The 14,759-nt window shown below is 40.5% G+C and overlaps 1 protein-coding gene across 2 annotated transcripts in view; it reads right to left on the bottom strand.

The window, feature by feature from the left end:
• The window catches only part of galnt18a (UDP-N-acetyl-alpha-D-galactosamine:polypeptide N-acetylgalactosaminyltransferase 18a), a 139,201-nt gene that overhangs the window by 22,291 nt on the left and 102,151 nt on the right, over positions 1-14,759 (bottom strand). For both annotated transcript variants that reach the window (XM_047596632.1, XM_047596631.1), the window contains exons 8-9: positions 14,094-14,231; positions 3,977-4,072 (exon numbers count right to left, since the gene is read on the bottom strand). In XM_047596632.1, coding sequence (XP_047452588.1) covers positions 3,977-4,072; positions 14,094-14,231 — 234 coding nt within the window. The remainder of the gene's footprint in view (positions 1-3,976; positions 4,073-14,093; positions 14,232-14,759) is intronic.

A 14,759-nucleotide genomic window follows, 5' to 3' on the forward strand; every position in this document is an offset into this window, starting at 1 on the left:
CTCAGGCTGTGATTCGCTGACGTCTTTCAAACACGACACCTTCCGGACATGAACCAAACAGCTCGAGATTTTAATGCACACGCATCCGAGAGAATGTGTTTTTGTTTCACTGTTAGTATGAGCAGGGTGAGTCACAGAGGCCTGAAATTTCATTAGGCTAATGCAAGGAGCGGTGGCTTACCACTGAACGTGTATGAAAATATCCATTAACGGGAAAGATTAGGGCTTCATCCATTATACGGCAACACTCTCTAATCCCTCTCTGACTATCACAGCAGGTACAGCATAGATGATAAGTTCCACTTCATTTTATGTGCAGCGTAACGTATGTATGAACCTCCGCCCCAAAAAGCCCAAACATGTGGATTCTCTAAAGTCATTAGTTACGCCCGCTTATTCCGTTCTGTTCAATGATATTCTGCCGCTATCTCGACTCATCCCAGCAAAGCCCCTAAATATCCCCCGTTATCGGAGGACATGCTACAGTGCAGTGGGTAAATTATGGCTCGAGTCATTTTCTTTTGGATGAACACGCTGGAATTGCTGGAGCCTGAGAGAGCGATGGTCTTTTCATTGACTTCAACAACCGTAAATAAGAAAAAATACAGACTGGAAGAAGCAACAGGCGCAGCTTTGAGGCTGATTATGTGTTAAAATTTCTTCAAAACAGCTGCTTGGATTTTACAGCATCAACATCGAATGAGGCCAAATGAATAAAAAAAAAAGTAATTCAGAGGTTTTATTTCACTCCACCTAAGCTTCATAGGATCGGAACGTAAAATCAGAGGGGCTCTGTATCCCTACGATTTCAAAATATATAGATTTGAGGAACTTGCACTGATCAGCCACAACATTAAAACCACTGACAGGAGAAGTAAATAACATTGACCACCTTGTGACAATGTGATGTTCTGCTGGGAAGCTTTTGGACCTTGCATCATTCACCTAGACCAGACGCAGCAGCCCAACCCCATAGCAATGACACTCCTTAATGGCAGCAGCCATCCCCAGCAGGATGCAAAAGTGGATGCCATGACAGCATCTCAGTAGTGGCTGGCTGCAGCATAGGTCATAAGTCCTGTCTCTCCATGAAGATAACGTAAAAATAATTTTTTAAAGGATCATCAGGTGAGGAGCATCCAGGAGGAACGAAACATGAAGAACAGTGTTGTGTTGACCTGTCCTCCACTTTGGAGCCACAAAGGAGACCTACACAATATCAGGAAGGAGGTCATAATGTTACACCTGATCGGTGTGCGTATATCATCTTCTTCAAGCTTAAGGTTCTGGTCAAGGTTTGTTCTAATCTGTTTCTAATTATTTCAAGCATCTTAAATTCATATTGACACTATATAAATAAAATTGAGTTGAATCGTTTCTCTGCCAGAGGCTGAAAACATTCACCTGTCCTATCCTCTGTTTGCCAAATTTCTATTATTATTATTGTGGCAACTTCCCATCAAGTATTAAGCTGCCAGACACAATTTAAGCAAAAACTAGCTGGCATTAGACTGGCACCCACAGAATTAAGCTTTTCATTGTGAAGAGAATAAGCTGAGGAGCGCCGGCGGGAGCCTTGCTCGCTTCTATTACTTGCGTTTAAACAAATAAATATATAAATAAAGACAGTGAGAGGAGATAAAAATGCACCAACAACTCAATTTCTTTATCGGCACCTGCTGATTGTGCTGTCTCCGGGAGACAGAGACTATATGGGAGGCAGAGAAGACAGGAGTGCAAACACAGCTGTTTCAGTGGCTGACGCCATATTTACTGAGCATGACCCAGAAAGAAAGTTGGGATGTCTCCGATGTTAAGGCGCCGGTCAAAGCTATTAACTTTACTGACAATGGAGACGAGGCTGGGAGCGTCCTCGGCGAGCTCTTCAAGAGTCTCGCTCAGATTATATGAGCCTCTTTTATATAAGTCTGGCAGTTAAATATGAATTTTTAATTTTTTGTGGAGCTGCAGAGCATTTCAAAGAGCTGAAAAGTGGAAAAAAAATATACGCGGTCGCACTCACCCGGTTTATAAATTGTTTTCCTTCAGTCTCCATTAAAGGGGGCAACTTTTATTGCCTCTCTGAATTAAATGGCATAGGATCTGCAGTGAGCTGATAGAGATGTTGATTGGCCTCAGTGACTCCAGCATAACTTTGCAGATATTTTAGCTGCAAAAGGATTAAAAAAAAGTTTCCCCATGACAATTCAGACGCAGCACAAGACAGATCAGGCTTATTATAGCCCGGTGATGTATAAGCCACTTTGCTAACATTTCATTCTAGATCAATGGTCTAATTAGCCGACCCACTCATTATGGAAATACAGGCCTCCACAGCCCAGCTCAGCATTACTGATGCACCCACGGCTCTGAAATTCATCTAACTAACAGACCTTTGTCATGGCAGACATCTTGACTTGTCAGAGTATTGGGGAAGCCCAGATTTATTAATAATGGCTCAGTCCCAGGAAGCCGTAAAGAAAAGAAACAAAAGTAGATTATCCATTTAATGGAATGCAGCTGTCATTAATACACCTGAGTTCTTACCAAGATCAATAATCTCTCATTAATTTTATACAAAGCTATATCATTATTTGATGGTCTGGAGCATAGGCCGTATATAAATATGGACTACGCGTCGCCACTTCCCTGTACTGGCCAAACTGACGCTGTATTCCTGGGGATACGGAGGGCACCATCTTCTGAGTTTGGAGCCAGAGAGAATGGAGCCACGACATCGACGACCAGACTTCCTCCAGACTCACTCTTAAACCTAAACTCTTTGTTGGATTATACACAGCACATATTTTTTATTGTCTCTCTCTCTCTGTCGCACAGCACCACTTTACACAGCGGTTGGCATGGCAACTAGTGGTTGCCATTATGTCACATCCTGTTTCTATAGCGTCAAATAACTAAATAAAACGAAACGTATCCAAAAATGATGGAAACCACCCTTGGGAAAAAAATATATATTTATGTATTTATTTATGTAATTTATTTATTTATGCGTTTTATTTCCCATCCACTAACGTTGGATGTTGAAATAAACAGCTTATTTTCCACCATTAACAGGCCTATAAATGTTATTGCCAACTTCTGTCAATATGTAAAATGCCTTCCCTTAAATATCCCAGCGTCTACTTACTTTAAATATCTTAGATAAGCCTGGAAAATTCTTTGTAGCCCAATCACCTCATCAGTCATGGAGCTGTGTTTACTTTCTCCCGAGTCTCCTGTTAAAAGTTTGAAATTACTCAGAAAATAGTGAAAATTAAGCTAGTCTTACTGTTAGTTAGTCATGTCATTACAACATTAGCATGCTAGCCATAATAACTGAGTATATATAATGGTAGCTGCTATTTTTCTAAGCCTTAAGTCTAGATAACTAGCTAGCATAAGGCTAGCGTAAGGCTTGGTTAACCTCAAACTTCATTCATTTGTAAAGCGTATTTGAGATCAAGGTACAAATGTCAAAGAAAGACATTGGCATCTGGAGCCAGTCTTTTAGGAGGTGATTATGCTCCTGCAGAGATCTGCCAGGCCAATCAAATCGTTTTGATCAAAGTTCAAATAAACTCATCAATGGACGCAAACTTCAACAGTTCAGCTTTACACGATTTAAATAATGTCATCATGGTGTTTTCTGCAAAAATAAACTCATACAGTTTTAACAATTTTGCCCGTAATGTCAATAATACTTCTCTGAATAAGTGTTTATAAACAAGACAACACGCAGACTACACTAGCCTTTCAGTTTTAAAGAGAACACAGAGGCTGATCTCACACATTTCTGCTGCTAGGATTCAATTTAACACAACTGCCTGCTTTTTTCTAAATCCCTCATTTGAAACAACAAAAGGCTGCGAATCGGTCCAATTATCTGCTGCGGCCGAACTCTCCTCATATCTGCATGTGTGATCTGCGTTCATTGGCGTTTTGCCGGTTTAAAGTGGCAGAATGAAAACCCACTGACCTGAGGCGTCATACCATGACAGAGGTACATGATGGGGACGTTGTCTGTGTCGGGTCCCTGGTCCAGACACAGGTCTTCTCTCAGACTGTTCTTCAGCTGGAGACATGGAGGAGAAACAGGGAATGTGAAAGTGTTTTTATCCCCAGGGATGATAAGACTAAATAGATTGGTTTTGTGCACATTTGATTAGTGAGAGTAGAAAAAAAAAACACACACACATCATAATCAAATCAGTCGATGCAACAGAGTCTTTGATTTTATGTTGCTGGAAAACCTTCAATAAAAACCTCCCCTGTGCTTTATTCTTGTTTGTTTTGCAGGATAGAGGCAACTAAATTTATCCTTCATTTATATTATCATAGATAAATTAAAATGACAGGAAGACAGAAAGATTGGCGAGCACAACCTGAGCACTAGGCAGCCATGCAGGCGGATCTAAAGCAGTCGCTTGCTTTGATCAAGGGCTCTTCAGACATGAAATGATTTATTAGAAAAAGAAAAAAAAAGACTGTGCAAGTGGTGGAAGCTGAATATACACTATGGACAATTATAAATATACCACATAATAACAGTATGAGTACATTTCTGGATGTTAGGTGCTTTAATTAAGGGCACTTCAGCCATGGATTCATTTATTATAAAAAGGGTATCATTATTTTGTGTGATGGCTAGTTTAGTTGCTCAACGTTAGCCTGGAAGCTAATGAAATTTCCCCGCCAACAGTAGTCAAATATCTGAGCGTCATGGAGCTGAAGTAATTTAGAACCGAATGGCTCTGATTGGTTGAGATAAGATAGGACTTTAGTTGTTATTTAGTTGTTTGCAGTGGAGAGTTAATTGGATTTAAAGTAAAGTAGGAAAAAACAACTACATAAGAGTAAATTTGTGTCTTCAAAAAACTGTATGGTGCCATATGTCTGGTAGTTAGATTAGTTAAATAGTAATGCTGGTTTAGGAGCTCCACATTGGCCTGAAACCAAGACGAAATTTCCCACTGACACTTTTATTAGTGTCAAATTAGTGGGGAAAATCTGGTCTGGAGTCTCTCTAATGGGAACTGATAAGGCTCCTGTAAAAGAGGGGATTTGATCCAAACACCCTAAAGTACCACATCCACTTTGCTAACCGTTAGTGGAGCCAGTGCGGCCACTGCCACTGATGATCACGAGGCGTGAAGACCTGTACCAAAATTGCCATCTCTTTTATGAAATACTATATCAGAGTATCGCTTCCACAAGTCATTAAACTAAATTCTCTTCTCCTGATCAGTGCACTGGTGGTCCTTTTGAAAATAATTCCAAAATAATGTAGATACCAGAACTCAAAGAGAAGTTGTTCACTTCACTGACGATGTTGGAAGTTGGACATTGTTTGTATCGTTGGGCTCCCATAACATTTACTGTACATAATGCATCCTTGCTAATGATGTTTTGTAGTGGAAAGTTGTTCTGGAGACTCTCTGCTGTTGAAGAACTCAACTGGGAAACAATTTTTTGTCAAAACGACTCGTCGATATCCGAAAATAATAAGAAATGCGCTCTGAAATGTTCTTGTTAAATTTGTTTGCAACTAAATGGCTCTAATAGGTCTGAGGACTATCCAGGTGCATGCAGAGTTTTATCTTTCCTCTGTTGGTTGAAACACGTTCCGTAATGAAATCCAGATGGTGTAGCCTCAGTTCTTATCAGATTATGAGTCTGGCTTTGCCCGGCTAATAAAATATTGGAAGTAAACAAACGGATTTTTATTTTTTTTTTGGTTGAAGGATTTTATTTGAACTTCATGAATTATTTTGGAAAGGAACTGAACACCCACTCATTACCGAGAAAAACTAAAACTTAGGTTTTTAAAAAGTTATTTAAGCCTACAACACATGTTCTAGCTATACATGCGTCTCTATACTTCATACATACATACATACATACATACATACATACATACGAAAGGCATGTAAGACTGCATCCCTCTTTCTCTTTCCCCTCTCACTGTCTCTACATTATTAATTAGTCCATTATGACAGAGTGGTGCACTACACAGCTCTAATTGTGTCGTTAAAGTGAAGACAAATGGAGCCACTGCAGGCTAATTACTGCTCGCCACGAGAAAGTCATCCACACACTTTAAACTAACCTTCACCTTTTTTTTTTCTTTTTTGTTTGGCAGCTGCTGAGTAATATTTCAAAAGAGAGAAAAATATATACATCAGGGCAGGTTATTTCCTCAATTTGGCCACACACCACAGAGGATTAGAAACTAACCGTACAAAATATGTAGATTAATGCAGGAAAATCAACACGTAACTTTGTCCTGGTTCCTTCGGTATGGACGTGAATGCACATTAAGTTCCTCGTCACCCGAGCGCAGCAATTAACTCTGTGTGAGTTATTGTAAATGATTGAAGTGGCCGTGTTAAGGGTGTGAGCTTGATGGAGCTTGACATCAGATACAGACCATATAATTTATATGTGCTGCACATAAGTAAAGAAAAAGAGTAGTGTGGAGCTCGGAGAAACCTTGCTAAATTATGTATCTGGAAAAGTCTTTTCCATGTGTGTCTGTCTGCACGTTGAAGAGAAGGTCAGATGCCACGAGCTCCGCTTGAGCTGAGCGAGAAAGAAACTTGCTATAAATAAAAAAGGACGATGCGCTGGAGCTACGGACAGAATGACAGAAAATGGCAGCACTTTGGCAAATGACTGCAATTCACGTCTAAGCTTTTAAAAACAACAACAAGCATTTCCTTGTGCAACAGCCGTATTTTCCTGTGGAATCTGGACACGGGACTTGTCGCTTAAATGACAGCTTCCCTTTTGCACATGTTGGCGATAACAGTAGACATCTGCGACAATTTCAGAAACGCCTGAAAATTGTTAGCCATGTTGCGTTAACCATCGGCGGTCAAGCCTGATGTGTTTCTTTTCCCTCAGAAATAGAGTCCTGTCAAATCTGAGGTATAACTACAGAAGGGAAAAGCCAACAAAAATGGAAAGGCAGGGTGAAATTGCTCAGCATCTCAGCTCATGGCTGATGGCTCTGAAACTAATCCAACTAATCGTGACAGACATCTTGACTATAGCGGAAGCAGATATATTAATGATGGCTTGGTCCTAGGACGCCATGAAGAAAAAAAAAACAAAAGCAAAAACGAAATATAGAATAAAAAAAAATGGAATAAGAAATATCATTATTTGACCATTAATTTTGTGGCTGAACGTTGGTCTGGAGCATAGACTGTATATAAAAATGGACAACGCATCCCTCATCTTCACATTGGCCAAACTGATATGTGAAATTGAAAGTCCAACATCCCAATGAAAGATAAGCCAATAACTGAAAAGTCAAAAATCCCAAGAACAACGAGACACAAGGAAAACTTCCAAGGAAACAACCGAGGAAATGCTAAGTGTATCTGCGTAGAACAACAGGTATGTGAAGAAATATCAGAGGGACAAGACTACATATAAACACACACAAAGAACCGTCAAAACTAATTAAAGAGGCACAAGTAAACTACAGAAAAGGAAAAAGAGCTGACGAGCAAACGGTTAAATTCAGTATCATGACCCATGACATGGCTGTGATGAATCACTGAAGTAACTAATGGTCATGTATGCATCACTGTTTCCAAAGGTTTCTGCGAGACAAGCTAGTTTTCAGAATAAAACTGTTCAACCGCTTTTCAAGAAAACAACATTTACAGGGGTCCAAAATCTATTTTATATATAAAATAATATATCCTATTAGGAAGGAGGGAGGGAACCACAGAGCAGAGGGTTAGAGAAGCTCCACACTCGTCAAACTGCTCCCCTGGTTTCAAGCATTATGCAGCCCACTGCTTTGAGTGTCCACACTACTGCGCACTCTAATGCATCATTCACAGACAAAATTTGCTTGTGGAGACCAAAGCAAAACTAATAATGTCTCCCTGTGTCTACTAGCGACTACAGAACTAATTGCTAACATTAACAAACACTGTTAGCAGCATGTCAGGGATTGTGCTTTGCCCTTAATGGTAACACAACAAACTTCCCCAGAAACCATTATCTGCTATTAGCATGGGTTTATTCTATAATAACCTGTGAATCCGGTGACAGCCTCATCCTTATTTACTAAATTCTTGTAGTGTGGCCAGTAATTGGGAAACACATTTAAAGCTGAAATGATTCTGCAATGAGCATGGATGAGCGGAGACAATCTGTGAACACCACACTGAGAAAATAATCACAGAAAACATTGGTTAATACACACATCCAGCAGACATGCAGCAGCCTCAGGCCTTAGAGTAGGACGTATCCATTATAGAGTGTAGAGCAATGGACTTTTAGAGGTTTTCTTTTACTAATAGCTTTCATGTAGCTACTGGAAACAAGGCGACATAAGGGTGACCGAACTCATGATGTGCTTCAAAAACAAATCAAACAGTGCCCATTAGACCTGCAAAGTTGTATTAAACCCTGCCCGCATAACAACAACGAATTATTTTAATTACTAAGGAGAATATAGGGTACTTTCACACCTAGGTGGTTGTTCATCCCTCAAGTTGATTAGTTTGGTTCTGGTATGAACACAGCAATCACACTTCATTGTGGAACAGTCAGAGAGGGTACCTTAAACACCGATCGTGCACAACATTACAACCACCTTTCTTATAATGTGTAAACAAAATAGACAACAAACAAACAACATCAGAGAATGGACATGGGCCTTCTGAGGGTGTCCTGTGGTGTCTGGTAAGAGAATGTTGTTTGTGGGGGTCTTTGGGTCCTATGGGTTGAGGGGAGGTGCCTCTGTGGATCAGGCTTGTTCCAGTGCATCCCACAGATACTTGATCAGTTTGGGATCTAGTGAATTTGGAGGCCAGGTCAACACTTTGCGCTGTTTCTCATGTTTGAGTAACATCCACGCAAATGCCAGGTCCCAAAGTTTACCAGCAGAACACTGAGTTGTCACAAGATGGTCGATGTTATTCACTTCTTCTGTCACTAGTCATAATCTTGTGTCTGATCGCTCAAACTGAACATGTTCATATACAGAACTCTGGTATATGAACCATAGAATAGTTAAACACCAGCACCCACACTAAGCTGCCGTGCGCTATTTTCAATTTAGTGGTTTCCTAAAATCCATTTTTTTCCTGCAAAACTATGACCAATCATTACATTCTTTTGCAAGTAATAGTGTTGCAGATGTGTCTCAGTTGCCTTGACCTAATTCACCCTTGAACACAAAGTTCATAGCTAAATACAATCATTGGAATGACATCAATTATTCCATGAATCAGAACGAAATATAGCTCCGAAATGACCCTCAGTTGTTACAATGGTTCCTTGAATGCACGAAACCTGGACGTGAAAAGTCGACTCTGAACATTTTCTTCCGCTCCTTTGCAAATTCAGAGACACTCATCTTAAGCCTGCCGTCTCTGTGTGACCTTTAAAAAGAGAAGATTTGAATAGAAATGCCTGTTTAACTATTCAAGCTCATGTGTGCTCTGTGTGTGTATCCCTCATAAGTGCCAGCTAAATGCAAACAGTAATTAATTCATATATAAATATATATATATATATATATATGAAATAATTAATGTTTGGAAGGCTGCATGACTGCTGGATCCAGACTCGTGCTAAACTGAGACTGCGTCTCATATATGTGGTATTTGTAGTTAATGGTGAGTAAACAGGAGGGTAAACCTTCATCTTTTACATACATGTTGCTTTTCCTTTCACTCTGTCTGCAGAGCACTCATCACTCACCACATATCCAACTCCTCTCTGTTGCTTCTCTGCAGTCACATCACATACGTTCCCGTGGGGGTTTCAGCATCATTCTTGATACATTATTGAGGGCCGAGCTCGCCTTTCTATCTTTCTACATTCACAGCCTCTCATGCTGCTGTCACACACATTGCAGCAGCTCAATAATCTGATATTTTATTGATCCCCCGGAGGGAATTTCTTTTTCCTCTTGCCCAGTTTTTCAGGCCCAACTACGATGCTCCAGCCTCGGGCACAACAGCAAGATTTGTCAAAGCAAAAACTTGGACTCTTTACAATGCAGCGGCTCAGCCACAACATTAAAACCACTGACAGGAGAAGTAGATAGCATTGATCATCTTGTGACAACACAATGTTCTACTGAGACATTCCCCCACCCTCCACCCCATAGCAACGACACTCCTTGGTGGCAGCAGTCTTCCCCAGCAGGATGCAACCTGACGCAGACGCGCACACACAAAAACGGTTTAGGAAAAACATGATATGAAAAACAGCACAAGGTGTTGACCTGGCCTCCAAATTCATTAGATCCCAAACTGATCAAGTATCTTCCCCTCAAACCACATGACCCAAAGGCCCTCACTAACACCACAGACACCCTCAGAAGGCCCATGTCCATTATCTGATCACAACTGCTTTGGAGACACCTACATAAAATTGGGATGAGTCATAATGATATGGCAGATTGGCATATATTATTATAGTCCTACTTTATTTTGTCAAACTGTATTTGGAGGGGAAAGGTCATTGCTGTGGGGAGTGTTGTGGTTTTGTAATGCACAGGTGTTGCAGGGAGATGGTCAGGGTGAATGGTGGGTGCACATTGCTAAAGTGTTACCCAGTAGTTTGTAGTCTGAATAAAGATTTGTAATACATTTGTGACATTCAAATCTTGAACAATATACTGTATTTCAGGAATAAAAACAACTAAGACACCGTATTGCATACATACATGTAAATAAATTTTTTTATATGTGTTTATATGTGCCCCCTCCCCGTGCCCTGGCCCCCTTAATCAGAAATTGTTTAGAGCCACCCTTGCAGATGACAATTTCTAATAGAAACTCTTCCAGTAGTCAACCTTTTTAATTGAGTTAGTGAAAACTTGTTGACCTGGTGTTGATCTGGGGATCATGAAAGTCTGAATCAAACTTAGCACCCTATTCAGGTCCATTTCTTCATGTAATACCTCGAGTGCTGCGTCTCTCCAGCTTCTGTCTCCAAACCAAATAAGAGGCGAGCTCATAAGCAGCATCCACAGATGGCATCGCATCAGTAAAACTTGCTGTACTCTCTCCAGCAGCCATCCCCACAGAGACAATGTTTTTTTTTTTTTTTCTTGTCAAATATGTAAACTTCATATCTACATCTCTCAGATGTCACTGTGGCAACACTTTCATCTCACACACACTCGGAGCCAGGCTGCCCCCCCCGCACATGCTCAGTAGTGTCAACAGATGACAAATCACATCGTGACTGAAGTGTTTATCGAACAACAAACACCAGAGGTGACGCGGAGGCTGTTTTCAGAGCAACGGCTGCTGCAGTCTGAGTACGTTTTCCTCCCCATCGCTTCATATGTTTTTTTTTTCTTCTCTTGCAGAGAGGAAGTAAAGTTGGAGGAGTTCTGCATCAGTGAGGTTTTCAAACTACATCTATAAGCTTTCAAGAGACATATGACGTCAACTATGTCCACAGTCAAGCTGTAACTTTTAAAGGTTTAAATGGCTAAAAGATGACAATCAAAAAACTGAATTAAATTGTTAGCAAGTGGACTCGGCCCAGAAGAAGTAATTTTTCTTCTTCTATCAGCCCGAGCAGTCGGTGCGGTGGGACAATTGCGCTCAGCTTTCAACAGATTACTGTAATTTTTCAATTATGCGAAATCCTCCCACAGCCGTTCGGCGAAGAGAGGACCAGCCATGCGGAAATTAAGTGGCATAAAAAGGTTCACCCTTTCAGTGCCCTGCTGCGGTGCTCTAAAGTGGGCATAGAAGCATATATGAAAGTGAGTGCAATTAGACTCAACATTAATGGAAAAGTTCACAGTTTGAAAGTTGATGAAACTGTTTTAGTCAGGAAGGAGGTGTTTTTGTGTCACGGCGTATGATAACAACCATGGACACTTAGGAAAAGCTCCACTTTAAAGAGCTTTTAATAATATCTGCAGATCAAAACAGCTGCACATTCATCTACTGAAAAGTGTGTACAGTCGGAAATAGAGTAAAAGGTGTTCAGTTATGAGGAGGTGTTTAAGATCCCATTGGGTATTTTGGCCACAAAATGAACAATTTTACTCGGAGATTTTCACAAAGCTAATGCGATTTATGGTACTGCACAATATTTACCTCTAGTTTCACATCTTGCTTTTGTTCAGTTCCCCTCTGCCGTCGTACTTTTTTAAATCCAATCAACTTTCATACATGATACTACTAACAGGGTTGTAACTCCTGTCTTGAGAGGCCGTAGCGAGATTTTCTATGCAGGAAATTGCATGTATTTTTAAAAAAAAATCTATCCCAGGATTTAATGAATGAATTGAGATCATAATCAAACCCTTGCAAAGCTCTAGCACATAGGAAAAATATGTATACTGTATAATCCACAGCCACTTGAATAACAATTGACTAGCTTCCAGATATTTTGTTCTGTGCATACAAACACTTTTTTTTACGTTTTTACCAGAACAGCTACTACTTTATTTGGTGGAAAGAACCCAGTCAGCAACCGGAGATGCTGCACAACTCTAGCTCCACTGCAAGGGAGAAAAAAAACTACAGAAGAACCAGGACCAGAGGAAGACTATATCAGGTGTGAAAGCTAGCTGCACCAAAATCGGATGGTGTACACAACTAATAAGGGTTATACATCAAAATTAGCAGCCTCATCTGAAATTGCACACAGCGTGATCTAAAAAATGTCCTTGTTTACGTTCGGCTCCATGAAGCGTTTGGGTGTCATTAAGCTTTCTGTTTTGAATAATGACCAAGCTCAGCTGACAGTTGTTTTCAGAAAAACAAAGCAGCAAACGGGAGCCGCAGAATGAGTTTGTGAGCACTCAGTAACATAGTGGAGCATTTAGCAGGTAAAGAGCAAGATATTCAATTGGTGGAGACCAAAACAGAACTAAAAGAAGACTGGATACTGGTACCCGCAAGCGTCTGCTGCTTAACAATAATTTTCTCTGTAAGACGTTTATCCAAAGATACTATTGCAATTAAAAAAGCAAAACAAACACTAAAATTCAATTAAAAGATTCAAAATCAGTTGCAAATTTAAATTAATTTTAAAACTTTAAACTGGCTTACTCTAAAAAAAAAAAATTAACCAAAAAGAGGAAAACAGTAGAAAAGCAATAGCACCAGAAAGACTTCCTCTTATTCAACCAAAACAGCAAAGGCTTAATGTTTTCGAAGCCAACAATTAATGAGTCTCGGAGAAATACTGTTTAGTGTGTGTCTGAAAAGTGACAAGAGAACAGATGCATGAAAATACGCTGGCACACTTTTAAACTCCATGCTGGAGCGCTGCCACGACAAAAGGCACATGAATTTTTGATAAAGCTAAAGCAGTGTCAGTATTTCCATAAAGGGATTCAAACAACCTCTGAATACTTGATGTTCTGGGTTTGAGGAGTTGTGTAGCAACCAGCAGGGACTGAGGGTGGGAGGATGGATATGGTGTAGAGCTGGGCTGGGATCCAGGCTGGATACCAAACAAATAGCAGGGAAGCTAAGCATGGTTTTATGTCTCTGCGGGACATAGACGGCGTAACCTACATACGTAGCCCACGCCAGGGCGAACCATTTATTCTTGTGTGGTCGTCAGTCTGGCTCGCTCTGTAATAAGGCCACCCAAACGCTAGTCGGCGCTGTGTCTTTTTTTGTCAGTTGGGTTCATTTTTGTTTCTACTTGGTGCTTCACCTTCAACAATGGCAACTGAAACTTTTGCATAAAGTTATACATCTTTATTGATCCAAAAAATTTGAAGATTGCAGAGACGGAGAAAATCTTAAAGCAGAAACACGCTACAGAAAAGCAGACCAAACACAGCTCCTGCAGTCATTTCTGGGGAGCTGTATGTCGTTCTGGTGCTAGGATGCTCCTAATATAAGGGTGTGGGTTTGAGCCCAATGTTCCCGCAAGCATTTTAATGGAGCACCTTTAGGACTGTAAGGCCTTGAGCATGGGATCTAAACCCCACCAATCTGCTCTTTGGGTGCCTTGCATGGCTGCACACTGATCTCAAGTCTACTCACTATATTCTGCATACGCATATATGGTAAAAGAAAAATAATAAAGCTGAATTGCATTTAAAAATAAGATTGATGACAGGTACTCACCACTCCATAGGCAACTGTGTCGCTGTAGGACCGCAGCTCAGGGTAGATGTTGGACAGGAACCAACTGAACGGACGACACTGGAGTCTGGAGCGCAGGGCCTTTCTCTCAGAGATGTCTCCGATGTCTATCCCCGGGTTCTAGGAGGAGGAAGTAAACATATCAGAGGCTACGTGTTTTTTTTCCCCCCACAACCTCGAATGACGCAACTACAAATAAGAACAAAACTTTCTAATCTCCAACGTTGCAATAAATAAAGAGTAACAACTGCCTCTGGGTCTGAACGGAACCAGTGGGTACTTAGGATGGAAATGTAAGAGCTTGGAAAAAAAAATAACTGGGCAGCAGGAAATGTTAAAAGAGCAATAATCACACAGAGAAATGACATTCAGAGAGGAGAAGCTGAGCTAGCTGGGGGGACGTTTTTATATGAAGGCTTTTTAGCCAGGAAAGCGAAATTAAATGAAATTAAACCAGAGTTGACCCTGCACAACGTGTCTTTTAAATGTATGCATTAAAGAGAGCTTTCAACTCTGGCCTATTACCAAGGGAAGGATCTTTACCAATCTATTGATTGAAAATATAAATAAATAAACCATAAACCAACAAGATCCTGTTTCTAAAATTTGACAAATTGGCTGCTTTTTCCTCCGCTTGAAATCATTGTA

Source organism: Mugil cephalus, chromosome 10 (genome assembly GCF_022458985.1).
Source record: "Mugil cephalus isolate CIBA_MC_2020 chromosome 10, CIBA_Mcephalus_1.1, whole genome shotgun sequence".
In the NCBI taxonomy this organism is placed as follows: Eukaryota; Metazoa; Chordata; class Actinopteri; order Mugiliformes; family Mugilidae; genus Mugil; species Mugil cephalus.